The following is a 27,434-nucleotide window of genomic DNA, read 5'->3' as shown; positions in this document are numbered from 1 at the left end:
TTGTAAAATCAGTGCAAACTTAGTAGTTAGTTCAAGGGAGTTTCCAGTGTTTGTTTTTTGAGAAATCTAATCTAAAATGAAACAAAAGTCTAACTAATAATGAAATCTCAAAATTACCTGGCACAGTCCCTGGGTAAATACTCCATAAGTGAATGGGACATGTGTATATAAACTATTGATGTTAAGTTCTCCTCTAGCCTGTCAATGTTAGCACTTCAACTAATGGGAAGGGAGAGAGGAAATGCTAGGTGGCATGTCACATGCCTGTTGCTCATTTTCCAGCCAGTGGTTTCAAATAGTTTAGAAAGATATTTAGGCTATGGCTTCCAGTAGATGGCAGAATTTGGCTGTATAGTTCTTGCTATCCATTCTTTATAGTAGCCTATGCCATACTTTGATTACATTGAACATGGGTATGTTAATGGTGCCCGAATGGAGAACTACATTAGGAGAACTACATCAGTAGTACAGCAGTTTTTCGAAGTGTGCATCATCTGTGCATGCTTTTTGCTCCAATAACAAAGAGAACCACCATTTACTTTGGAAGAGGAGAGTTCTTCAATGGTTCTCCATTAATCAGAATCAGAATCAGAATGAGCTTTATTGCCAAGTGTTCTCATGTACACAAGGATTTTTTTTTTTATTATTTATTTTTTTTAAATTTTGGTGATAGAATAAACAAGTGCACACAGGATACAAAACAAGGTAAGAGTGGGCCTGGGTAGCTCAGTGGTAAAGATGCTGGCTACCACCCCTGGAGTTTGCTAGTTCGAATCCCTGGCCGTGCTGAGTGACTCCAGCCAGGCTTCCTAAGCAACCAAATTGGCCCGGTTGTTAGGGAGGGTAGAGTCACATGGGGTAACCTGGGCTATAATGTGGTTTGTTCTCAGTGGGGCACGTGGTGAGTTGAGTGTGGATGCCGCGGTGGATGGGGTGAAGCCTCCACACGCGCTATGTCTCCGTGGCAACGCGTTCAACAAGCCACGTTATAAGATGTGCGGGTTGGCGGTCTCAGACGTGGAGGCAACTGGGATTCGTCCTCCGCCACCCAGACTGAGGCGAATCACTACATGACCTTGAGGACTTAAAAGCACATTGGGAATTGGCCAAACTGGGAGAAAAGGGGAAAAAAACAAAACAAGGTAAGAGCATAAATAGGCATACAATTTATAGGACATATAACAGAATGGTGTATGTACATGTGTAAGTGGTAATGTATGTGCAAGGTAGGGGTATGTACAGTTTTTGAATTAAATTGAATTTACATATGTACATGAGATTTGCATTTAATGTATCCATTGCAGAAAAATGGTTGACAAATGCAGATTTCAAAGCTACAATGTTTAAGTGTTTAAGTGTGTAAACCTTCAGTAATAAATTGAGTAAGAAGTTAATAATAAAGTAATAAAATCAAGGGCAATCAATTTAGCTAAATGCTTGTGCTGGTAGTATATGCATGCAACAAAGGAGTTTGTGCTCGTATGACACACTAGTGCTAGCAAGTGTATTCACTTGCTACATACTGTACTTTGAAGTACACACTTTACCATCACCAATGCAATACATAATTTAAGGACATAGTATGAGTATGCAAATTGGCCCCTTTTGTTAACTGTAGACTTTTTAGAACTTATCAAAACTTTTATTCAGCTGAAAGAGAGAATTGCAAAACTTCATTATTAATTGTCAGTTGAACAATTCACTGCACTGCTTGTATATCACTGACTTGGTGACTTTTATTTTTGTTTCTGGATTTAAACAGGTAACCATGGGGGCCTGAGCAGCTCAGCGAGTATTGATGCTGACTACCACCCCTGGAGTCGTGAGTTTGAATCCAGGGTGTGCTGAGTGACTCCAGCCAGGTCTCCTAAGCAAACAAATTGGCCCAGTTACTAGGGAGGGTAGAGTCACATAGGGTAACCTCCTCGTGGTCGTGATTAGTGGTTCTCGCTCTCAATGAGGCGTGTAGAAATTTGTGCTTAGATCACAGAGAGTAGCATGAGCCTCCACATGCTGCGAGTCTCCGTGGTGTCATGCACAATGAGCCACGTGATAAGATGCACAGATCGGCAGTCTCAGAAGCGGAGGCAACTGGGACTTGTCCTCCGCCACCTGGACTGAGGTGAGTAACCACGCCACCATGAGGACCTACTAAGTAGTGGGAATTCCAAATTGGGGAGAAAAGGGGATTCAAAAATGACAAATAAATAAAATAAAACAGGTAAGCATTTACTGTAATATCTTGCTAACCATATTTTGTAGGTCAAAGCATTTTTCACATCTGTGGTGGCTCATCTTCCTTTTTTGCAAGACACACTTGGATTCAGTTTCACCCACAAGCCTGAACTGCTGCATTGTTATGTTCTATTACAGTTAAAGTGGAGCACAAAACTTCATTTAATACACAGGGTGCACAATGCTTTTGTTAGTTTACATTCCAAGAAATCTCATCTTTTTCTCTAGAATACTATGAATATTAGAGTGGAATAAAAATAATAATATTAAAAAATAAAAAAATAAAAAACAGAAAAACAGAAAAAAATACCAAAATAAACTCCAACAGTTTATGCTGCTTGAATGTGAGACAAATAAGACCAAAAAATAATAAAACATTTTTTTATAAATGTATCTATAGGTATCCAATTTTCATCCTTTACTAGATGAAAACATGTAAAGTATTACTGTCTCAGTGCCAGAACGAACCTTTGTACATGTCTGTATTTAGAACAGTGCACGTATTTGTGTTTTTTACAAGTCTGCCAGGAAATGTTTAAGGTACCAAGGTGATAAACACTTCAGAACGATTGACGAGTGCTTTGGGTGATTAAAATAATCACTGGATCTGCCAAAGTTTACTAGGTTAGTGGCATCTAATCTTTGAAAGATATTCTTTCTTTGTTTGAGACAAAAAGCAAGCAAATAAACTAGCAATCCTAAACTACAATTGTATATACAGTATATATAGATTCTGACCAGTCCACTTGCCCACCCTAAAGATCAAAATGCCCATCATTATTTTGTGAGTTATTGTCATGTGTATTTTGTTAATTCATGTCTTTTATTTTGAAATGTTTAGTTCCTGTTTCCCTTGTCCTGTGATTCCTGTTTTCCCTCCATGTTCATGTGTCATGTCATGTGTTGAGTTCTGTTTGTTCATTGGTTTATGTTCCTCCATGTCCATGTATTTAAGCCTCATGTTTTCCATTGTGTCTTTGTCAAGTATTGAATGTATGTGTTGGGTATGCTGTTGTCAAGTCAAGTCAAGTCAAGTCAAGTCCATGTTTTGTTTTTGTTCACGTTTGGAGTATGGTTAATGGATTTCACAATTGGATTACTACACTTGGTAAATAAGCTGCACTTGGGTTCTCTTCACTCCTTCGTCATCATTGCCAGTGCCAGCAACGTTACAGTTATGCTTTTTGGATAGGCACAAATTCTGATCACAGAGTCTATATATGTTTTCCACAAATGTTATTTTTGCTTATACATTTTTGTGGAAATTAGTGAGCCACAATTTAAATTAATATTTTGTTCCCTGCCACTCAAATATTGTGGTATCATCCATTTCAGATTTACACTTCCATAAATGGTATGTTAAAGCAAAAACTGTGGTTGGTCACATTACATGTCAGTCAGATGGTCTCTTCCTGTCTAAGTAGGTGGGTTTTGACCAGAACAAGCTGCAATATGGATTCAGTTCAAACCTGTGACACTGAGGTACACAAGATGGCCTTTTCCTTGAGTCCCACTGATGGTGCATTTTGCATTACACTGGTAGTAGCCGCTGTCTTGAATTATCAAGGAATTAAATGTCAGGAAAATGTTCCTCAGCCTGTTTTGGCGTTGTTCTGTCTCATTTACTGTGATTAGGTATCTGTCAGGATCTGTGAAAGTGAGCCAAACACTCTATTGCCTGAATGCCCTCACAGCTCTTTGGCTCATAGTGCACCATGTGCTTGAGTGTTTTAGTCAGTGGCTCTCGTGAGTATTTCACAGTCACTGCATGTGGGAAATATTTTATATTAGCTCATCAAAAATGTTAACTGACATAATGACTCATGACAACAAAGCTTTGCATCGCAATCAAATGTGTCAGACATTCACAGTGTGCCATATAATGTATTTTACTGTCAATTATTTGCTGTTTACTTAAAAATATGTATGTTTTTTTAACATAAAAGCTTTGGTATAACCAAATATAGATTTCAAAATAATAATACACATTAGACCCAAAAAGTATTTGGACAATTAAGCTACACTTACTGTAAAACATAATAAAAATGTAAATATTAATGTAAAATCAAATACTAAAAATTACAACCCATATATTAGGTGTCTTTAACAATTAAGTTCTTAAGCATTTGATACAATGTACTTATTATGTACGTATGTGTTCTTGCGTTGTACTTACATTTATAGTACCTGTATTTAATTACACTGTTAACCTTACCCCAGTCCTAAACATAACCCTACCCCAACCTTTACTGTAAACCTAATCTAAACCCTAGCTTTACCCCTACCCCTAAACCTACCTGTATATCAACATCAGTAGCAGCAAGTGTGAATCTTGTCAGAATTTTGCAGAACAACATGTAGTTACACAAATTATATTGTTTGTATTTTGATGTTAGTATATAGATGCTTAATATAAAGTGGAACTGATGAAAGACAACCCAAGCACACTTTTCATGTAAAACAACTTTTCAAAAAAGTTTGTTAGGTTTTAAATGATGAAACAATAGTTCTAGGCTACTATTCAAACTTAATAGAAAAACTATATACCCTTTCTAGTTGTCAGCCTTAGTACATAATGCCATAGTGTCCATAGTGATGAACTACATATGTGAACTTGAGGAGAACTTGAGGCCTACTTCATACATCTACAAAAAATTACATGGGATTAGTTCCTCAAACGTAACTGCACAAATTGGTCTGAAAAGTTTGTTCTGAGACCTAATCTAGCATTATTTGTTTGCAGCGTTCATTTGGTTTGATATTCTGGAATTTAATACAATGACATACATTCTATACCGTGGCTTAAGTGCCCAACTACTTTTTACTGACTACTGTATATAGCATCAATTCAAATATACAACTGTCAGATATCTAAGGCTTCAGATTTTAGTATGTATTGTTTAAGAGCCAAATACTTGCTAATCGGAATACTACTGAATACTACAAGCTGTCACTGAGAGTAATATATTACACCAAGTACACCTGAATTATGAAAAAAAAAAAAAAAAAAAAAAAAAAGAATATATATATATATTAACAAGTTACCCCTAGAAGATAGCAAACTGCAGAGATCAAAAATCATTAAAAACACAGAGGTCGGGTAAGAGATCCACATTGTGCGACTGTTGCACTGTCAGACAGAGGAAATGGCAAGCTTGACTATGGCTACCTGTTTGTATGAAGCTCTACCACTGCAAGAGGACTTCCTTTATAGGAATGCAGATGCAACACACATGCAGCATTTTAGATAGATAACCACAGATAATTTGCTTGCTAAAAAAAGATCATGCAAAGACCTCTGAGCTAACCACCATATAAACCAGATCACTAAATAAGCTCTTGCAATAAGCATGTGTATTCATTTTACAATGTCAGTGGTCTACTACTGTAAGTTGCATTAACACTTCTGCACTTCTGCAACCACCTAAAGAAGCACATTGGTTCAGATCTCATGCAAGAGTCAAGCCTCAATCTTTACTGCAAACACCTGGTTACAGCTTTAAAGGCATTCTTTTCCATTATCCCCAGTGTCGGAATACATGCTAAAATGCTGTAATTGTAATAAATCAAATGTTTTGTTACAAATGTGAGTGTGTGTATGTGTACGTGTGCAATACGTATGCGCACGTAAAAAAAAAAAAAAGAAAAAGAAAAGGAATTCTCTGTAGATTCATTCAAAGTCATTTGATACCTTTGTGAGGAACAGACTGACATTTCAAACATTGTCATCCACTGTTTCCTTTGAAACACAACGTTTCCTTCCTCCAGGGGGCGCTTGACGACTAAGAAAGCCAAATCCTCCATTGATCGCATTCAAATATTTGGACATTAGTAGGGTGATGCCATTATCCACTTTGAAAGTGGACTTCTTCCTGTATAAGCCACCTCCATCTATTTTAGCGATACAAAAATACTACATTATGTTGCTTAATATTGCAGGCTGGCAATATATGTCATCATATTATTATCATTAATCATTATTATTATAAACACATTGGTTTTGTATTACAAATAGTTTTACAGTTTATCGCATTTTGACATTGATTCAACACACACTGTTGCACAGGCAGAATGAATGAGAGAACAGGTGTTGCTTGCCTTCAGATAAAAGAAAGAAAGAAAGAAAGAAAGAGAGCATCTTAAAGCAGATTAAAGGTGCTGTAAGTTATTTTTTGTCATGGAAAAGTATGCAAAAAATGTTCCTACTACTCACTGGTCTTCAAAAGAAAATTGGCCCCGGGGACTTGCTAGTCATAAACCGCTTTCACGCTTTCGTTAAAGTAAGAAGTAGATTTTATTATCGTCTCTTCAATAACAACACACAGCACCAAGGGAATACTTACAGGCACTTTTTTACTATAAATGCTGACTTAAGAAAAGTATCTGACATTGGGATATTATTCTGCTGTACATTCTGTGGTTGAGTGATAGTTTACAGTATAAGCCCATTTTACTAAATTCTGGTCTTATAGTGCATTCAAGTCCTCCTGAGAAGTTCGTACTAGTGAGGTCGGAGATTGTACATAATATGTCTTGTGCGTTCAAGTGATTTTAGTCAGAAAGAATGGACCCGTTTTGCAATTTCATATTTATTTCTCTCTTTTTCTCATACTGGCGTAGCTAAGAAGCATTTTCAGCTCCAATGCAACAAAATGAAGTGAAAGCCTCACATTAGGTGTGTAATTAATGCTTTATCAATCTAGTTTATCATTCTCGTGCGGCTACATATAATGATGGGTCATGTAGTTTTATTGCACACACCTGTTGCTGCATAAACCAGCTAAAATGAGTATTATTTTTATGACAAGCTTTATTGTTATTCTTCATTAACAGTACAAAAATGCATACAGACTGAACTCCTTGAACTGCATGGTCAAAATAGAATTATTACCAATAACAATTTGCTTTCGCCATGATTCTTAAATTGACACGCCCTCAACTCGGAAAGTCGGGTCTCAAAGAAAATCCAGAGTTTCCCACTCATAATTACGACTTAATGGTGGCGTTTATGTGTGCTCAACTCATAAATACAATCATTCTGACATGACTTGAATACACCATTATTATCCTTCAAGTTATTTACATTGTGGTCAGTGACAGCGGAACTCTGTCACACCTACTGGAAACACAGCCGCTTGCTTCCGCATTGCAAAACAAGGTGGATATGTCTTATTGGAGACAGAAGCAAGTAATTGTTGTGTATGAAAACAATGTCCAACGATGTCATTGGCTGCAGTGAAAGTCATACGAATTCATACGAATGCAGCTATACAATATCAAACGAATTAGCCAAATTTAGAAAAGTCGAACAAATCCTTACGATTTCGCTGTGAGAGTGTGTCGTGAGACATCATGTTCCAGAATGCTGGATTTAAAAGAAAGGCGGTGAACACAGATGGCACTTTTTAACTGTAAGATGAAGAAATTTGTTCCTTGTGCTTAAATGGTGCTTGTTTAACAAAACCATAGTTATTACATCATATAGTTGGTTCGCAGGTCATGTCCCCAGACAGGGTCGGTGCGACCTGTCACGACCCTTTTGGAATGCGGAAGTAAACGATTGCAGGGTAAACTTTGACAGCAGTGAATGGGAGTGAATAGGAGACCACAGCAAATATTATTTTCACTAACCCATTTGCTCCAAGAGAAAAAGAAAAAGTCCACTATTACATTTGAAAGACTTTCCAGAAGAAGAAGAAGAAGAAGAAGAAGAAGAAAATGAGAGCGGTGGATTAAGACAGTCAGATGAGAGAAAACTCTTAAATTACTGTCACTCTTTGAGCAGCTGTAATCAAAACCCCCTCGCAGCTGTGGTAATTATTATTATTATTATTATTTTACTAATTCAAGCGTAATATAACACAAAGAATAATGTTATAAACTTACACTCAATATTTAAAAAAAATTAATCAAATAAAAAAGTTTGCTAGATTAACGCTGAATAAGGCGGAAACGCGTCATCACAGTCTGTGAAAAACTGACCGCTTGTAAGTATCTCTAGCCAATCCGAATGCAGGAGGCGGGACCGCCGGAAAACGGGTGGGGGAAAAATAACGCTGTTTGGGTGGTTTCAAAGCCCAGAGAATCTTTAGCAGAGACAAGTCTATTAAAATGAATGGAAGAATTTGGAACGTCCAACGGTCAACCTCCAGGTAAAATCACATTTTAGATATAGGCTGTGTCTCGTTTGGAAGGCTGCGTCCTCCGGAGGTCGCATTTGTCGGCCGCATACGTCATCAAGGCTGTCTTATTCTTATTTTTTATCTATTGTCAATGCCTTTTATGTATATGCACTTACATTTATACAATTGTTAACCTTTTTTGAATTCCCAATAATGATAATTAAAAATAAATAAATAAATAAATAAAATGAAACGAGACAGCCTCGATGACGTATGCGGCCGACAAATGCAACCTCTAGAGGACGCAGCCTTCCAAACGAGACACAGCCATCAACATCGCCTGTCAGTCACCTCGAGAACGCGCTTTACAAGACGTTTTTGGAAATTACGTTTTTTTTTTTTGTTTGTTTTTTTTTTTTGCGTAATCTGAAGTAAACAATTGATGATTCCAGTGTAGTAGATTTGTAAATTTTACTGCTGATTTTAAATATGTTCTTTGATTGTAATCTTGACCAACCATTTTGGAGATTTCGGTCTTTCCCCATTCAAGTAGATAGGAGCTGCACTGGAATGCTGCTTGTTTATATAGAAAAATAGCTCCTGGAGAGCGTTCCAAAAATGGCCGCCGAGTGAACTGACTTCAAGCCTCAATCCATTTTATTTCGATGGAATGTTATAGTTCTTTTATAATTTTATTTACTGTTGATTTTTTTAAATTATCATTTGCATCGTGCTTATTTTTAAATTATTCATTATTAGGAAAGTAAGAAAATTAGCATACAAGAAACTGTAACAGTGAAAGCTTTTTCATTGTAATAAATGTTGTTTATTCCAAAGGTTTCGTGATGTATCATTTGAGCTTGTCAGCTATTTAGCAGAGACCAACCTAAGACAATACAAAAACTGGTGTGATCCCCATAGACTCACGTGCCCAATTACCCAAGTTAAACAGGACTGATTTCTGACTCCCAACAATGTTATGGGTAAGGGGTGGGTGTAGGGGTAACTTTGGCTATAGGGCTATGGACAGAATCTGGTGGGGAGTCAGATTTCAGCACAAAACTGGCACTGGGTGCAGAATAAATGCATACCTAAAATGTTGATTTTGGGAAAAAAGTTGATTTGTCCATATTATTAGTCAACTACCCTTAATTAATTACAGTTTTTCTCAATCGTTTTGGCTCAACTCTCGAATGAGAATTATTTTTTTCAAAACAATACGTTCAGATTAGTTTTTTGTTAATACCAGATTTGAATTTCTTATTAATTTAAGCAAATTGCATGTGTTTTGGCACATGTGTGCAAAAGAGTAAGTACAATTGTCTACAATTTGCACAATAACTAAATGCACATGGCTTGCTGATCAAAACTGATGAGTTGATTCTCAGTGCAATGGTCATACTCTTCACAACTTCTAAACATTCTTTAATCGTATGAGCCATCACATGCAAAATTATCCATTCAATTATCAAAATCTGTCAGACATACATGTACATTCCATAAATATCTATGACATGGAATGTTTGTGATGTCTGCTAAATCTCTGGCCAGACCAACAAGAGCGACAGGATGTCCACCAAAAAGATGGGAACTTGTACTGTTACGTACTGTGAGGAGGTACAATGTATTTTTTTTTTTTTTTTACAGAACTACCGCAGGTTTTTTCATTGTTGCTGTTTTTTTTTTTTCATGGATTTCATTTTTCGGCAATTTTCTGTTCACTATATATGACTTTACATGTAAGAAATTTTTAAAAATGGACATGCAAATGTGAATTTTTTGTTTACATGTAACACATTGCTACAAATATAAATTTACTGTATACATACAAATGTGCATATCCTTTTTCTGTGTACTACAGTATTGTACAGTATTGACTTTTCCCAGTAAACTTTTATCTACATTTGAAATCAGTATCTAAAAAGCCCAGTGTGATACACAATAGCATTCAGCTAGACAAAACTGACATTCTTGTATAGTACAGTAAGCAGTCAACAAAAATGTAGAACAACAATGAAATTTGTATATTGCAAACATTTCCAGGGTTGACTGCCTTGGTGAAAAAAACATCTAATCAATTTGACCAGTATGGCTCACATGATGACAAAAAACATTTTGTTGGCATTGTTATGTGTATAACATATCATTCTTTCCCCCCTCTCAGCCATTGGAGTCACAGGCACAGCTCTCCTTATGCATTGGCCAATTTACTGACACAATAACTAGGTTTTGAAGCATGAATTCAATGTTTTGGGTGAGTTACTACATTTAGCAGACATGCAATAGAGTTGTGATGTCCCATAAAACAGTTGTGACAATTGCACTTACAGTTTAGAGAATGTTAAGACTGTTTCAAAAAATGAGCCAAAGCGATTGAGAAAAACTGTAATAGAAAATAAAACACAAGACACTGCATCCAGAAGTTCATGGGTCACCTTTAATACATACCCAGCACATGCAGTAACACATTAAAGGCTAGACATAAACTACAGTGTATAATAAACTGTATATGTGTATAACGTAACATTCTTGTCCCCCTCTCAGCCATTGGAGTCACAGGCACAGCTATCCTTATTCACCATCTAAACTAATTAATCAGCTAAAAAGTATTTGGACAAGCTGGACATTTCTAGGAAACCTGGTAGGATAACTTTAAAATACATTACTTTCACTTTTCCTTTTCATTTCTATAAACCACATAACTTTCGCTTTATCTGTCTATAAGCCACATGCTGTACTGTAACTTTCACTTTCCTGAAAACAGGTTTGGCTCCTCTCTTTGTATTGAGTCATAATGTTTATTTCGAATTACCCTCATTGCTCAAACACAGTGCCACTATGAAGTGTGACATAAAGGATTGTGGGAAGACATCAAGACAGACAGTCAAAAAGATAAATAGCATTTTTATTGTGATGACAACAAAACCCAACAATTTGCTTATATTGCTTTATACTGTGAGTTACTGTTGCAAATTCAACTCCAAAAAATATGAAATAATACAAATAAAAAAAGATGAAGGACAAAAAATATTTAGTGTATGGCATTACAATCAAAAACAAGGTTTTAAAGTGCAAATGCATGAGCCCATGAGAATTTTAAGGTATAATATAAATAATATGTTTTCAAAGATATATAAGCAACACTATCTCCAAGGAGTGATTCAAATTCCATGATATGGAAAAAGTACAGTAACTGCTACATTTGTAGCCATATTAATTCAATAGAATACTGTACACTGAAATGTAAACATGATTTCTAGTAAATAAATAATTTACTAAACTAATAAAAAAATGAATTAAAATAAAATATTTTAAAAAAAAAAACAACAGAAAATAATAAAACTAGGCAATAATACTAAAAACATTTTCATTAGTGATTTGCTTTAAAGAACAAACTGGTTTGAAACCGAAAGTGCTAATTTACTATAGATAAAAGCCAAGATGCATATTCTGAGGTACTGTAGCTGCTGAGTTAACATTCCAACTGCTTTAGAGAAAGATCTGATTCTGTAGATTTCATCCTAAACATGGATCCTAGAAAAAAATGAAGCATAATGAAATATTTCAATTTACTTAAATAGTTTCTTAGGGGTAAATATTGAGAATATATAAAGATTGGGTTCTATTAACCTGCAAAACTTGTTCAAACTACAGTGGTAAAAAGTTTAGTTGCTTACCATTTAGCCTGGCGTGAAGGCAGATGACTGTAATGATGACAATACTAAAAATAACCATGATAACGAAGACCCAAATTGTAATGAAATAGCTTCTTGATGTAACATTGTTCACTATAAGACAAGAAGAAAAAAATCATGCAAAAGCGTGGAACAAATATTGCAAATTATTAAAAATGACAATGCTACCAATATAAAGGTTTTTTAACTAATACTATGTCAGAATCACAAGATTTCAATTGTTTCTACTGATATTTATATTGAGTCAGGTACCTTTATCATCTCCAGGCACATAGATTGGGAGACTGTCCTCCATGCTGCCACTTTCAGCCAAACATTCTACATACTTCCCTTGGAACTGTGACATTGGAAGTGTGAGGTTACTTGTAGTGGTGGATGAGCTGTCATTGTTGAGCGTTGTGAAATTGTGTGACCTTAAGAGTTTGAGGTTCAGCTCTTTCTCTGTGGATTTCCACTTGAGTATTGGTGTAGGTTTACCAGTGGCTGAACATGAGACTATAATATCTAGTTCAGAACTGGGTGCAGGATTGACTGTTGCTGTTATTTTAGATATACCTAAAAGAAAAAAGAAAAATCATAATGGTTTAAAGGTGCAGTTTTTTTATTGCTTAACAGAAATGCAACTAGACACCTAAATGTATTGTTTGAGAAAAATACTGTAATAATAAAATAAAATATTTTAGTAATACAAATCACTTCACACTTGTGACTTGTGAAGATAATTTTGAATTATGATATTCTCCAATCTACATACTGTATCAAGATGTAAAAGCTACAGTCTATACTATAACTGCATCTCTAAATCAATTGCATTTAAGTTGATTTAGTGGATTTGTATTCTACTAAGATTATGGCTTGTTAGGATTTTAAAATGGCCTATTCTATTCATTTTCACTTTTACACTTTTATTACTATAAGCACTACCTTAATTTTTTAGAAAAACAATAATAGAAAAACACCAATAAAAAGTACCTATAAGTACCGTGGTATCACCATGGTATTACCATAAGGGGATTATTGACTTGGTAATTCAGTTGCAATTCTTTGAAGTAACTTTAAGTGCTATTCGTAAATACCATGGTATATGAATATATGGTAAACAGTACCATCTCATATCATCAATGAATCATAGTAGCCTACTTTTTCGTCAGGTCACTTACCTTTAACAGTGAGACACAGAGTTTCCCGTTTGGGTCCTAATGGATACACTTTGAACGAACAAATGTAGCAAGCCTCGTCTTCAAATGTTACGTTTTTTATCACAATGGACGTTGAATTAAATAAAGCCATTGTGAAGCTGACTTTTCCGACATACTTATCATCCACATGATCCTTGAAGCGTTCGCTGAATGTGGCCAGAGTTTGAACGCGTTCATCAGCGCGCACCCGCTGCCAGGTGACTTGTTTGACTCCAGACGCGCTTGGCAATGTGCAAGATAGTGAAGCGTCCTGACCAAACAAAGCAGTTTTGTCTCCTTGTGCAACAATATCTGAAGGATAAGCTGTAAAAAAAAAAAAGAAATAAAAAAAATAGGTGATGTTATCACAAATATATTCTACTACCAAAAAGAGATGCATTGTATCGGGCGAGTAAAAAAGTACGATTTTCATTACCAACCTCCAATTATGAAGCTTAATATGAATAAAAGACACAGCATTATGAATCAGTGGCATTACTGTAATCAGACACAGCTTATATAGTCTTAAATCGGAAGTGAAACTTTCCCATGAGCCATGACGCATAGCTACAGCAGTTCCTGCTTGAGTGCAATTACAGCCAAATAACTGATAATGGATTTTCCTGTTGAGTTTCACGTTATATCCAAATAGCCTATATATCCCCTCCAGACTAGCTAATTTATCTACCTATTCGCTTTATTGTTTGGATTTTTATTTTATTTTATTTAAATTTATAGGTAGCACTCGCTTTATTGTTATTTTTGTTTGATTTTATTTTGTGGGTGGCCTATTACTGTGCATGCAAATTCACAGAATATTACGTTTGAACTTATATAAGTGTCGATGTTGTGTCATCTGTTTGCCTACTTTATCATTATATTTGAATCACTGGACTTTCCTAATCTAATTATAAGAATCATCAGTCACACACACAGGAAGAGTAAACTGTGATGGGAAAAATAAAGCAGAAACTGAAATAAATATACAAATGTCACTTTGTATAAAAGCGTCTGCCAAATGCATAAATGCATAAATGTTAAAATGTAAAAAAAAAAATCATATTTAGTATCCAGTTTATAAGTATAATAATATTTAATTGCTAACAGAACTTGTTTGATACATCAAATTGAAGTCTGATAAATTAAATAGGTATAATATATATATATATATATATATATATATATATATATATATATATATATACAGGTGCATCTCAATAAATTAGAATGTCATGGAAAAGTTCATTTATTTCAGTAATTCAACTCAAATTGTGAAACTCGTGTATTAAATAAATTCAATGCACACAGACTGAAGTAGTTTAAGTCTTTGGTTCTTTTAATTGTGATGATTTTGGCTCACATTTAACAAAAACCCACCAATTCACTATCTCAAAAAATTAGAATATGGTGACATGCCAATCAGCTAATCAACTCAAAACACCTGCAAAGGTTTCCTGAGCCTTCAAAATGGTCTCTCAGTTTGGTTCACTAGGCTACACAATCATGGGGAAGACTGCTGATCTGACAGTTGTCCAGAAGACAATCATTGACACCATTCACAAGGAGGGTAAGCCACAAACATTCAAGCTGGCTGTTCACAGAGTGCTGTATCCAAGCATGTTAACAGAAAGTTGAGTGGAAGGAAAAAGTGTGGAAGAAAAAGATGCACAACCGAGAGAACCGCAGCCTTATGAGGATTGTCAAGCAAAATCGATTCAAGAATTTGGGTGAACTTCACAAGGAATGGACTGAGGCTGGGGTCAAGGCATCAAGAGCCACCACACACAGACGTGTCAAGGAATTTGGCTACAGTTGTCATATTCCTCTTGTTAAACCACTCCTGAACCACAGACAACGTCAGAGGCATCTTACCTGGGCTAAGGAGAAGAAGAACTGGACTGTTGCCCAGTGGTCCAAAGTCCTCTTTTCAGATGAGAGCAAGTTTTGTATTTCATTTGGAAACCAAGGTCCTAGAGTCTGGAGGAAGGGTGGAGAAGCTCATAGCCCAAGTTGCTTGAAGTCCAGTGTTAAGTTTCCACAGTCTGTGATGATTTGGGGAGCAATGTCATCTGCTGGTGTTGGTCCATTGTGTTTTTTGAAAACCAAAGTCACTGCACCCGTTTACCAAGACATTTTGGAGCACTTCATGCTTCCTTCTGCTGACCAGCTTTTTAAAGATGCTGATTTCATTTTCCAGCAGGATTTGGCATCTGCCCACACTGCCAAAAACACCAAAAGTTGGTTAAATGACCATGGTGTTGGTGTGCTTGACTGGCCAGCAAACTCACCAGACCTGAACCCCATAGAGAATCTATGGGGTATTGTCAAGAGGAAAATGAGAAACAAGAGACCAAAAAATGCAGATGAGCTGAAGGCCACTGTCAAAGAAACCTGGGCTTCCATACCACCTCAGCAGTGACACAAACTGATCACCTCCAAGCCATGCCGAATTGAGGCAGTAATTAAAGCAAAAGGAGCCCCTACCAAGTATTGAGTACATATACAGTAAATGAACATACTTTCCAGAAGGCCAACAATTCACTAAAAATGTTTTTTTTATTGGTCTTATGATGTATTCTAATTTTTTGAGATAGTGAATTGGTGGGTTTTTGTTAAATGTGAGCCAAAATCATCACAATTAAAAGAACCAAAGACTTAAAATACTTCAGTCTGTGTGCACTGAATTTATTTAATACACGAGTTTCACAATTTGAGTTGAATTACTGAAATAAATGAACTTTTCCACGACATTCTAATTTATTGAGATGCACCTGTATATATATATAATGTTATTATTATTATTATTATATTATACTATATACTGTATGTGTAGCCTTTGTGTTGTGTTCACGGTCAGAAATGACCAGCCCACTACGATTGATAATAAATCTTTCATATATATATATATATATCATTTGTGTTGATGATTCATTGAATTAAGCTTATACCTGGCCAGTGGGGGACACTCCTGGCAGAAATAAAAAAAAAAAATGTATTAAATTAATAACCACTTTCTTGATCTGAACAAAATAGGTGTGGTTTTAAATCCTATGATCTGGACTTTACAATACATATAGATGATCCAATTTTTAAATAATTTAAAACAATTCTTAAATAATGCTTTTTATTTTGTTGACAAATTAGAACTGTTTTGTTCGCATCATTTGCAAATTTGTTATTACAACAATTATATTCAGAGTTGGTAAAACCATAAAGAAGATGAGATAGCCACGTGCTATATATGTTGGAAAGGCCTCAATTAGTAGAATGTAATGAGCAAATTTGTTTCACTCAGAGGCTAAACTGCAGTGAGTATTAGTGTATGAAATTTCCAGAGACACACATAAATATAATAAACAGAAGTGACTTTTTTGTCACATTTCTCCTTATTACTTCCCGAAACATACATATAACACAGACAATGATGTATCGTAACTAACAGCAGACTAGCCCTATTCAAACGAGCCCAAACGCAAAACAATATGATAAGTTGATCTTGAAATATTACTCAAAGAGTGTACATAGAAAGACACAAGAGTCCGCTGCTCACGTCCTGCCAGAATGCCCGACCTCCATGAGTAACGGTGAGCTCTCTTCACTGCCATCCTGCCATTCATACCCCACTGAGTACCACAGTAATCATCTCCAAATTCTGCTTCCTTCACGGTAGATGTTCTCATCGACTCCGGCTTGGCGGGGAATTTCATCTCCGGGGTGTTCAGCAGAAAGCTCCGCCTCTGCTCCATCCCATGCTCCACACCACTCCCCATCCACTCCGTAGTGGGCCAACCATTCGGTAACGGCTATATAACCCACCAAACCAGTCACTGTGAAAGTAGATGCCTTTCACTCTGAATGCCTCCCGCTCAGCTTGAACGGCTCTACATCTGATGTTATCCTCAGTCGACCCTAGCTAATCCAGCATTCTCCAGTGGTGTCCTGGACATCAGGGGAAATTCGTGCCTGGGGTGATAAATGTTTTCATAGCTGCCTCTCTTCCTCTTCACCAGTTCCCTGAATATCTGGTTGCAGTTCCCCTCTACTTTACATCTATCGAGAGCCCCACCATTGATCAACACCTCTCCTGCCGGAATACCAAGAGTTAATCAAAGTTTTCAGTCCCCAACGAGTCTCCTGAAGCCTCCACGACATTCCAAATGCTCAAGGAAAGATTCACCTCAGCACCCATTCTCCGCCATCCCAATCCCGAGCTACCGTTTGAGGTGGAAGTTGATGCCTCAACCACCGGCGTAGGGGTGGTACTTTCTCAGCGACAAGGTACTCCTCCCAAACTCTTTCCATGTGCCTTCTTCTCCCGTAAATTCTCATCAGTGGAACAGGATTATGACATTAGCAACCGGGAATTATTGGCCATTAAACCACCACTTGAGGAGTGGCACCACAGGCTTGAGGGTTCTTGTCATCTGTTCCAGGTTATTACAGACCATCGGAACCTGGAGTCTCTCCGAGATGCTAAATGGTTAAACCCTCACCAGGTCCTGTGGGCTTTATTCTTTACTCGCTTCACCTTCACTGTCACCTATCGTCCAGGATCCAAAAACATGCACTCTTTCGTATACACTCTTCCAAGACAGTCATCTCAATCCCTGAATCTTTTCTCCCTCCAACCATCATCACCAGCTTCATTCAATGGACCCTGGATGAGCAGATCACCCAAGCCAGTACCACTGACCCTATTCCCACCGGGTGTCCACCCAATCGCATCTACGTTCCAGCTGAGCTGAGAAACCAACTAGTCGAATCCCTTCATTCCTTGTTGGATTCTGGGCATCCTGGCACGGCACAAACCCTCTCGCTCCTTCAGAACCACAATTGGTGACCCTGTATGTCCCGCGACGTCCAGTGCTTCATCCAGGCCTGTTCTGACTGTGCAAAGTCCCTGGTCATCTCTCAGCCGGCAAGCTCCTCCTGCTGCCCGTTCCTCATCGACCCTGTACACATAGGAGTGGACTTCTTTACAGACTTGCCTTCCTCCAATGGGGTATGTGTGTGTGTGTATGTGTGTATACAGTATGTGTGTGTGTGTGTGTGTGTGTGTGTGTGTGTGTGTTGGTCATAATAGATCACTTTTCTTAAGCTGCCACCTAGTACCTTTTGAAGAGCCTCCCTACGGCCCTGGGGACCATGGAAACACCGTTCCATTATGTCTTCCGGAATTATGTCTTCCAGGAGGCCATAGTGTCCAACCATGGCCCCCAATTCACCTCAAAGGTTTGGAAGGTGTTCTTCAGGCTCCTAAGTGTGTCCGTAAGCCTCTCCTCCAGTTACCACCGCCAGTCAAATCGGCAAACAGAGAGGAAGATTCAAGAAATACAGCCACTGCCATCAGCACTAATGGAGTCGCTATCTTCCTTGGGCTGAGTACGCCCAGAACTCCCTTCGCCAAACAACCACCAGACTCACTCCATTCCAGTGTGTAATCTCCTTCCAACCACCTCTCTTCCCTTAGTCGGGTGACCCTTTGGACATCCCAGCGATAGACCATTGGTTTAAGGAGAGTGAGAGGGTCTGGGACAGTGCCCATGCTCGGCGCTCTGCAGCACCCCAGTACCCTTCTGGGCAGAATGTCTGGTTATCCCAAGACATTCGACTCCGGCTGCCATGCCGCAAGTTAAGTCCCTGCTATATTGGTCCTTTACCATCTTAGAACAGATAAATGCAGTCACATATCATCTTCAGTTTACCCCCCCCCCCCCCACACACACTACCTTATTGCACCCTCATTTCATGTTTCCCTTCTAAAACATTAACATCCCACACTCTCTCCTTCTTCCCCAGAGTACGGTGAGGGTAGTGAAGCCCCTCCACCGCTGCTCCTGGAGGATGGTCCTGCATACTCCGTACGGGACATCCTGGACTCCCGGCGCCGGAGGGGTCGTCTCGAGTACCTTATTGATTTGGAGGGGTACGTCCCAGAGGAACATTCATGGGTTGCTTGAAACAACATCCTGGACCCAACTGTACTTACCAACTTCCATGCAGAACATCCAAATTGTCCAGCGCCATGTGGATGTGGTCGACCATGGCATTGGGGTCTCCGGGCCTCTGGACTTTCACCTATACCTGTGTCTCTGTGTGTCTCTGTCTCTGTGTGTCTCTCTCTGTGTCTCTGTCTCTGTCTCTCTCTCTGTCTGGACTTCTAATCCCGAACACCTGCGCACAATCCCGTAGTTAATCAAGGATGCTAGAAATACTCACCTCTCATAATAATTCTCTGTCAAGTCTCTCAAAGGACTAGTGTTGACTGTGCTGCTTCCATGTAGTATTCCTATCTTTCTCCTGTTGTGTGGATTAATATTCAACTCTGCTGTTTGAACTTCATCGCTCCTTACGAGAGGTATTTACTCCTTTACTCTCCATTGTGATTCACAGTTCATCATTATTGCGTGTGTGTGGGTGTGCATGTGTGTGCATGTCCACATATAGGTATGTGCTCATCTAAAGGATTAAGAGGCTCTTGAACCCTTAATATCTTTGTAGTTTGTAGTCTAATCCATTCATTTCCAATAGCTGCTCATTTTTGACTGGGGTAACAAAGTGATATAAAATGTAAAGGAAATTGTCCAATTGTTTTGTGTGTTTTCAGATACCATATGTGAGCATACTGTGATGGGACAGAGAATACAGGAAATTCTCTCTGGTGAACTGGTGAAATAATGCAAATATGCAGAAGTCAGTGCCTTTGCTTGATCCACAAAATTATTATTTCTTTCTCTTCTAAAGTCATGGGAAATATGATGGTTGCATTTAAATAAATGTAGATACTGTATGTGGGAATTATAGTGTAATAGTTCACCGATTAAAAGGGTAGTTCACCCAAATATGAAAATTCTCATTTACTCACCCTCATTCCATCCCAGATGTGTTTGACTTTCTTTCTTCAGCAGAACACAAATTAAGATTTTTTTAATTTATTTGTAGAACCATATTTCAGCTCTGTATGTCCTTACAATGCAAGTGACTGGTGATCAGAACTTTGTAGCTCCAGAAATCACAAAGACACAGAAGTAATCCATAAGACTGCAGTGGTTTTTTCCATATCTTGAGAAGTGATATGATAGGTGTGGGTGAGAAACAGATCAAAATGTAAGTCCTGTTTTTTTTTTTTTTTACTCTAAATCTTCACTTTCACTTTCACATCTGAAACATAATGTTAAAGTGGAGATTTAGAGTAAAAAAATGACTTAAATATTATGTTTCTCACCCAAACCTATTACTGTATATTGCTTCTGAAGATGTGGATTTAAACACTGGAGTCATATGGATTACTTCTGTGTCTTTGTGATTTCTGGAGCTACAAAGTTCTGATCACCATTCACTTGCATTGTATAGATCTACAGAGCTGAGATATTCTTCTAAAAATCTTCTTTTGTGTTCAGCAGAAGAAAGTCATACACATCTGGGATGGCATGAGTAAATGATGAGAGTATTTTTATTTTTGGGTGTACTATCCCTTTAACAACACAGACTTATAAATTTAGAAAATATCCAAATTAGCTGGCAGTGGGGTTGACCAGGACAAATTACATACTAGTCTACTTTACATTATGTATTTGCGTTTGGCAAAAAAAATCAATAAATGATAACAGTAACTGATGAAATTCAGCTACCTGTTTTGTTTGATTGCAGGTAATAACATAACCGTTAGAAATACAATAGTATATGAACTTATTGCTAGTGTAAATGTTTTATTGTTATCATTGCTATTTTTTGTCACATCTGTATGTGCCTATAGAAATAGATTTGCAAAAATAAACCAATCCTGAGAAATATTCACTGGAGTAAATAATAAAATAAAAAAAAGTGTGACAATAGCTCTTGTCTCCCCAATATAAACACAAACATCACACTACTCACAGACCCTGATCCTTGTGGACATGGATTGAAAAAACAAATACCAATATAACTGGAGTGCATTACAAAATGGAACCCAAATGGACCTGAGTATGTAAGTATAGGTTAAGGGATATTATCAGTTTGGGAAAAGGATTAGTTTCATAATACTGTAAGTGAAACTACTACACTGTGAAATTGTATTGTTTGTCCTTCTTTGTGCATTGGGCTCAAATCTGAAGTCTTAACTTTTCAGTAAAGATGAAAAAGGGTCCAAGTTCAGTCATTCATACCAAGGACCCATTACATCTATGGTTTTGGATTATTTAGGTTGCTCATAGATATGTTGAATTAAAGGGATAGTTCACCCAAAACAATTTAAATTCTCTCATCATTTACACACCCTCATGACATCTCAGATGTGTAAGACCTTCTTTCTTCTGCTGAACACAAGCAAATAGTTTTAGAAGAATTCCTTAGCAGCAGCTCTGTTGATATTCACAATGCAAGTGAATGGTGACTAAAATTTTGATGCTCCAAAAGCACATGAAGGTAGCATAAAAGTAATACATGCAACTCCAGTGGTTAAATCTGTCCTTTATACAATCAATATCCACTTTCACATTCTTCTTTTGTATTTGGCAATTCACATTATTTGTGCATATCGCCACCTACTGGGCAGGGAAGAGAATTAATGGTAAAAAAGGACTTAAAGGGATAGTTCACCCAAAGATTAAAATTCTCCCTTACTCACCCTCATCCCAGATGTGTATGACTTTTTCTGCTGATCACAAAGATTTTTAGAAGAATATCAGAGCTCTGTAGGTCTATACAATGCAAGTGAATAGTGACCAGAGCTCAGATGGTTCAAAAAGGACATAAAGGCAGCATACAAGTATTCCATCTGACTCCAGTGGTTAAAGGGATAGTTCACCCAAAAATGAAAATTCTCTCATCATTTACTTACCCTCATGCTATTCCAGATGTGTATGACTGTCTTTCTTCAGCAGAACATAAATTAAGATTTTTAGAAGAGTATCTCAGCTCTGCAGGTCCATACAATGCAAGAGAATGGTGGCCAGAAATTATTGCTCCAAAATTCACATAAAGGAAACATAGATGTGATGCGATTCAACTCCAGTAGTTAATTCCATAAATTCAGAAGCAATATAATAGGTGTGGGTGAGAAACAGATCTAAATTTAAGTCCTTTACTCTAAATGTTCACTTTAACTTTTACATCTGAAAATCACATGTGGTGCCTGTATAGTTTAACTTTCGAATCTGAAAGTTAAAGTAAATGTTATTTAGAGTAAAAAGGGACTTAAATATTACAGAGCTGAGATATTCTTCTAAAAAATCTTCATTTGTGTTCTGCAGAAGAAAGAAAATCATACACATCTGGGATGGCATGAGGGTGAGTAAATGATGAATTTTTATTTTTGGGTGAACTTTCCCTTTAACAACAAATATTTTTGCAAATGTCCAGACATTTAGTTTAGGAAGTTGCACATGTGCCTGTGAAGATCCACATCAGCCAGGTCTTTATTAGGATCCTGAACAGGGACATTTTTTGTGGAAATTACCCAGCCTTTAATCTCATCACACACTGTGACATCACGAGACTTCACTGTAGGACTCAATAAATAGGGTGACTGGGTTTGCTGTGTTACCACGATGGAGTAAGAAAAATAACAAAAAACAAATGTACACACAAAATGAGTCACGAATGCACAGCACAATTCACATTCACACAATGCTTAAAAACAATTGTGGGGTGTCTGAGATAATCACTCATATAGATTTAGCAGAAAATTATGTATGCAAAATGTGTGTCTGCAAATCAAGCTGCACCCTGGACTTTCTGCTAGCTAACTCTGTGTTTCATAGAGGAATAAAAAAATAAAATAGGATGTAAATGTTCTGAGTGAGCTAAAGGGCAGAGATTATCATGACAGAATTTTTATTTTTGAGTCAAATATTCCTATTAAATTTGGCACCAATTGTTTCCTAAAAGCTTTAGCTTAAAGCATCATAAAACACTTAAACACATTTTTTTTTCCATGACTGATACAGTATACTGTAGTACATGTTATCGAAAATTGAATAATAACATGCATGCTATATTTGAGGGGATAGTGGATAATTTAGGGACTTTAGGGGCTATTTCTTTCCATCAGTAATCTAAGTCCCTGTCCTATTACTTTTTCTGCAAGTGTGTATTGGCACCTAGAAGCACAGGTTTCAAATGTGCCTTTGCATGTTAAAAACACAAAACATCCATAAAAAAGCAAAAGTGCTCTATATTGAATTACTAGCATGAACAGTATAAATAAATACTACACAAATTACATCTTAATATTCAATTGAAAGAATTACTCTCAGACAGCTTGCTTAGTAAGGTTACGCTGAATCCTTTATAATCCAATACACATTACTTGTACAATAAATAATACAGGATATTAAGTATATAGAAAATACAAAACATTATGGTATTAAAGTGCAGATTGAGAATCCGGGATCCTTGAAAAACTGTTTGGGGGAAAACATACTTTGAGACATTCTCAGGTTATAATAATTTATAATTTTTTAATTATAATAATTAATTAATAATTATAGTATTATATTTTTATAGATGGTTACCAGTATCTCTTAGAAATTCAGACTCAGTGCTTTAAGTACAGAAAGTGAATCATCTTACAAACTTGTACACTATGACTACTGCTATATTATAAAGACCTATCTTTTATATTATTATTCATTAGTATTAATAATCAATATTCTATGAATTAATAATTAGTATTAATAATACAGCATGTACAATCAATACAACTTTTTAATATACCATTATATTATATAAAACAGCTTGTCTAGGAATGTAAACATGATGTGACCTTTTGTACAGACAACAAAGATATTCCCAAAGATTTGTAGAGTGCTGTATCAAGTGGCAGCTGTGCAGTCTAGTAACGTGTCACATTTAATGCAGTACAAGCAGATGTTTTCACTTTTTTCGAATCTGGGGTGAAATGATTAATAGGCTATATATATTGCTGTTCATTACATGACACTGTACATGATACATTAGATTACAGTAAATGTTGTTCTAATAATTAAAAGTAGAGTAAAATTTGCTTACCATTTAACTTGGTGTGACGATAGATGGCAGTAATGACAACACCGACAATAAACAAGACCACAATTGTAATGATATAATTTCTTAATGTGCCATTGTTTTCACTGTTAACTGTGATACAGAAAACAATTGCAATAAAAAATTAAAAAACAGTAAAATAATCAATATGAACGTGCAACTTTTTTTTAGCTTATATAAATGCTGGAATTACATTTCAAGTTGATGTGTAAATTGAGTCATTTACCTTCTCCAGGCACATAGATTGGGAGACTGTCCTCCATGCTGCCACTTTCAGCCAAACATTCTACATACTTCCCTTGGAACTGTGACATTGGAAGTGTGAGGTTACTTGTAGTGGTGAATGAGTTGTCATTGTTGAGCACTGTGAAATTATTTGACTTAAACAGTTTGAGGTTCAGCTCTTTCTCTGTGGATTTCCACTGGAGTGTTGGAGTAGGTTTACCAGTGGCTGAACATGAGACTATAACACCAGAATTGGGTGCAGGATTCACCGTTGCTGATATTTTTGATATACCTGGGAAAAAAGGCAACAAAATGACTTAGAGGTCCAATAAATGAATTCTAAAAACAAAAAGGCAACATTGCCACATAATATGTGGCAAATAATTTAAAGCTTTGAATTTGTGGAATATAATTAATTGCCAATGTTTGGTGAAAAGTAGTTGTACTGCATTTGGAGACACACTGGGTTGTTTATGTTTTGAAAAAACTTTATTTTATTCTTCATTAAAGCATTACTAAAATCCAGCTGTTTGCATAAACCTTGATTTTGAAAGTGAATGGCTGGCTACATGCATAGTGAACTTTGTACACTGTGAAAGTTACTTTCAAAAAGGTCTATTAAAGTTCACAATATATATATATTATATAGATATACACTATCTTAACAAATGCTGACAATGCTCAAACAATTTCCCCACTTTTGGTTCTCTGGAAATGGACATAATTGTATTGTGTTGCACTGTGTATTTAAACAATATGAAATTAAAGTTTCTTCAGCAACGTGTGAACAATAATTTCATCTTCATAAGATTTGCATTATCAATTTGAAAAACATCAATGTTGTCAAACGTTTACTTTGTTACTGTATGTCATCCCTTATCGATTTAGACAAATCTGCTGCATCTTCTTGAACTAAATCACTTCTTTTTCATTTACACAACATATGCCAAACTCCCTACATCCTTACACAGTTTGCACACTTAAGCCACACTTAAAATGCATGAAATGTTAATGTATAAGATAACAAAATATAAAGCCAAGTTTTATTATAAAGAAAGACAGCACCTTTCAAGGAACTTTCAACATTAAGACAAAAAGTATTCGGACACTTTCTGGATGCCCAAAAAATATTTTTGACTTTTTCTTTTTTCTTTTTTCAATTTCATATCAAAATATTCATTTTTTAATTATTATTTTGTTAAAAATTACTCAATTTAATTTGATGGAATTTATGAAAATGTAATGACATTTTTAAAGAAATTGAAATGCATATATCTTAAAATGATCTTTTTGAGTGTAGCTCATGTCATAAACTGTTCTTTATACATCCACTAAAATGATATTGAGACCAGTTGGATCCAAGTAAAGGTACTGTAATTGTAAAAAATGGCAAAGAACGTTAAGTTAGTTCTGAGAAGAATCGTTTGTTTGCAGGTGCCACAAATTTTGATATTTTATTATCTACGTGATGACATTCATACATTTTAAGTGTGACTTAAGTATTCAAATACTTTTGGGGGCCACTTTTATTAGTTTGGAATGAAGGAGGTCTGTTTCCCTCACCCCATGCATACAAATGTTCAGCCTACCTTTAACAGTGAGACACAGAGTTTCCCGTTTGGGTCCTAATGGATACACTTTGAACGAACAAATGTAGCAAGCCTCGTCTTCAAATGTTACGTTTTTTATCACAATGGACGTTGAATTAAATAAAGCCATTGTGAAGCTGACTTTTCCGACATACTTATCATCCACATGATCCTTGAAGCGTTCGCTGAATGTGGCCAGAGTTTGAACGCGTTCATCAGCGCGCACCCGCTGCCAGGTGACTTGTTTGACTCCAGACGCGCTTTGGAGCGCACAAGATAGTGAGGCATCTTGACCTAATAAAACAGCTGTATCTCCATTAGATATTATTTCTGAAAGATAAGCTGTGGAATAAAAAAAAAAAAAAAAGCGAAATCGTTACAAACTTCGCAGCGTCATCATTCAGTTAGAAGAAAATAGATCGAGAAGCGTTACATTCAGTTTAGACATTATTTCTTGTGACTTAGAATAGGTTGCCAGTATACCAACCTCTTTTGAGCAAGCTAAAAATAATCAGAAAACGCAACATGACTAACTTTGTATGGTGTCTAGTCTAGAGCTATCTATGACCAGATTCACCTATATACTGTGGGGGACGTCCTATGAGTTTTTAATGGCAGCTGAGGAGAACACATGACTTGAGGGGGATTTTATCAAGAATAATATCGGGATACGTAGATATATTAGGCTACGTTTAAAAGCATATTTTTCAAGGTATTTTTTTAATGGTTTTCTTGTATTTAATGTAATGTAATTAATAGGCTATTTTAAAACAAAACTGTTTCACTGCCTTTTTTATTTTATTTATTTATTTATTTTTTTTAAGGAAAGAAATATTAATAAAAGATTATTCCACACGACTTCTGCCAACATTTCTTTATTCAAGAACTTCAGCTTTTATTGAGACTTTATTTATTTATTTTTACTGTCTCCTAGTTATACCTTTACTTATAGGCCTAACATGTTCCTGTACCCTCCCACATATAGGTGACCACCACGACCCACATATCACATTTTAGGAAATTTCTTATAAGATTTCAGTGCTATCCCGGGCTTTCCAGAAAGAGAGAGAGAGAGAGAGAGAGAGAGAGAGAGAGAGAGAGAGAGAGAGAGAGAGAGAGAGAGAGAGAGAGAGAGAGAGAGAAAATCCTCCTTGTGACTCACTGCGCTGCGCAAAAAAACACTTCCGCTTTTGTTTACAAAATTACGATAATGAAACTAACTATGCATATCAATACGAGGAAATCGTATAATTCTGAATCATTCACTAATCTTAATCTATTTACAATAATAATGAAACTTTACGTCCAGTGGACCAGTCACTATGGTCCACGGGGCAGAGTACAAGAATGAGTTTTGAAACGATCTACCTCCTCAAACGTGTC

The 27,434-nt window shown here is 36.5% G+C and overlaps 2 protein-coding genes across 4 annotated transcripts; both read right to left on the bottom strand.

The window, feature by feature from the left end:
- Positions 1-11,008: 11,008 nt before the first annotated feature.
- LOC127445239 (OX-2 membrane glycoprotein-like) lies at positions 11,009-14,191 on the bottom strand. Of its 2 annotated transcripts, XM_051705150.1 has the most exons (5): positions 13,671-14,191; positions 13,213-13,554; positions 12,305-12,607; positions 12,035-12,145; positions 11,009-11,891 (listed from the first exon to the last, which is right to left on the bottom strand). In XM_051705150.1, the coding sequence occupies exons 1-5, from the start codon at positions 13,708-13,710 to the stop codon at positions 11,830-11,832; spliced, it is 858 nt and encodes a 285-aa protein (XP_051561110.1). In that variant the 5' UTR covers positions 13,711-14,191; the 3' UTR covers positions 11,009-11,829. The 2 variants fall into 2 exon arrangements, with proteins under 2 accessions (XP_051561110.1, XP_051561109.1); XM_051705149.1 differs by having other exon boundaries at positions 13,213-14,191.
- A 6,080-nt stretch (positions 14,192-20,271) lies between these two features.
- On the bottom strand, positions 20,272-27,119 carry LOC127445244 (OX-2 membrane glycoprotein-like). Of its 2 annotated transcripts, XM_051705157.1 has the most exons (5): positions 26,539-27,117; positions 26,052-26,393; positions 24,464-24,754; positions 24,223-24,330; positions 20,272-24,102 (listed from the first exon to the last, which is right to left on the bottom strand). In XM_051705157.1, exons 1-5 carry the CDS (start codon positions 26,576-26,578, stop codon positions 24,047-24,049), a joined length of 837 nt encoding a protein of 278 aa, XP_051561117.1. In that variant the 5' UTR covers positions 26,579-27,117; the 3' UTR covers positions 20,272-24,046. The 2 variants fall into 2 exon arrangements, with proteins under 2 accessions (XP_051561117.1, XP_051561118.1); XM_051705158.1 differs by having other exon boundaries at positions 20,272-24,229; positions 26,539-27,119.
- Between the last annotated feature and the right edge of the window lie 315 nt (positions 27,120-27,434).

Source organism: Myxocyprinus asiaticus, chromosome 8 (assembly GCF_019703515.2).
Source record: "Myxocyprinus asiaticus isolate MX2 ecotype Aquarium Trade chromosome 8, UBuf_Myxa_2, whole genome shotgun sequence".
Classification (NCBI taxonomy): domain Eukaryota; kingdom Metazoa; phylum Chordata; class Actinopteri; order Cypriniformes; family Catostomidae; genus Myxocyprinus; species Myxocyprinus asiaticus.
Note: the sequence above shows the minus strand (reverse complement) of the source record. Positions and strands in the feature narration are given on the sequence as shown.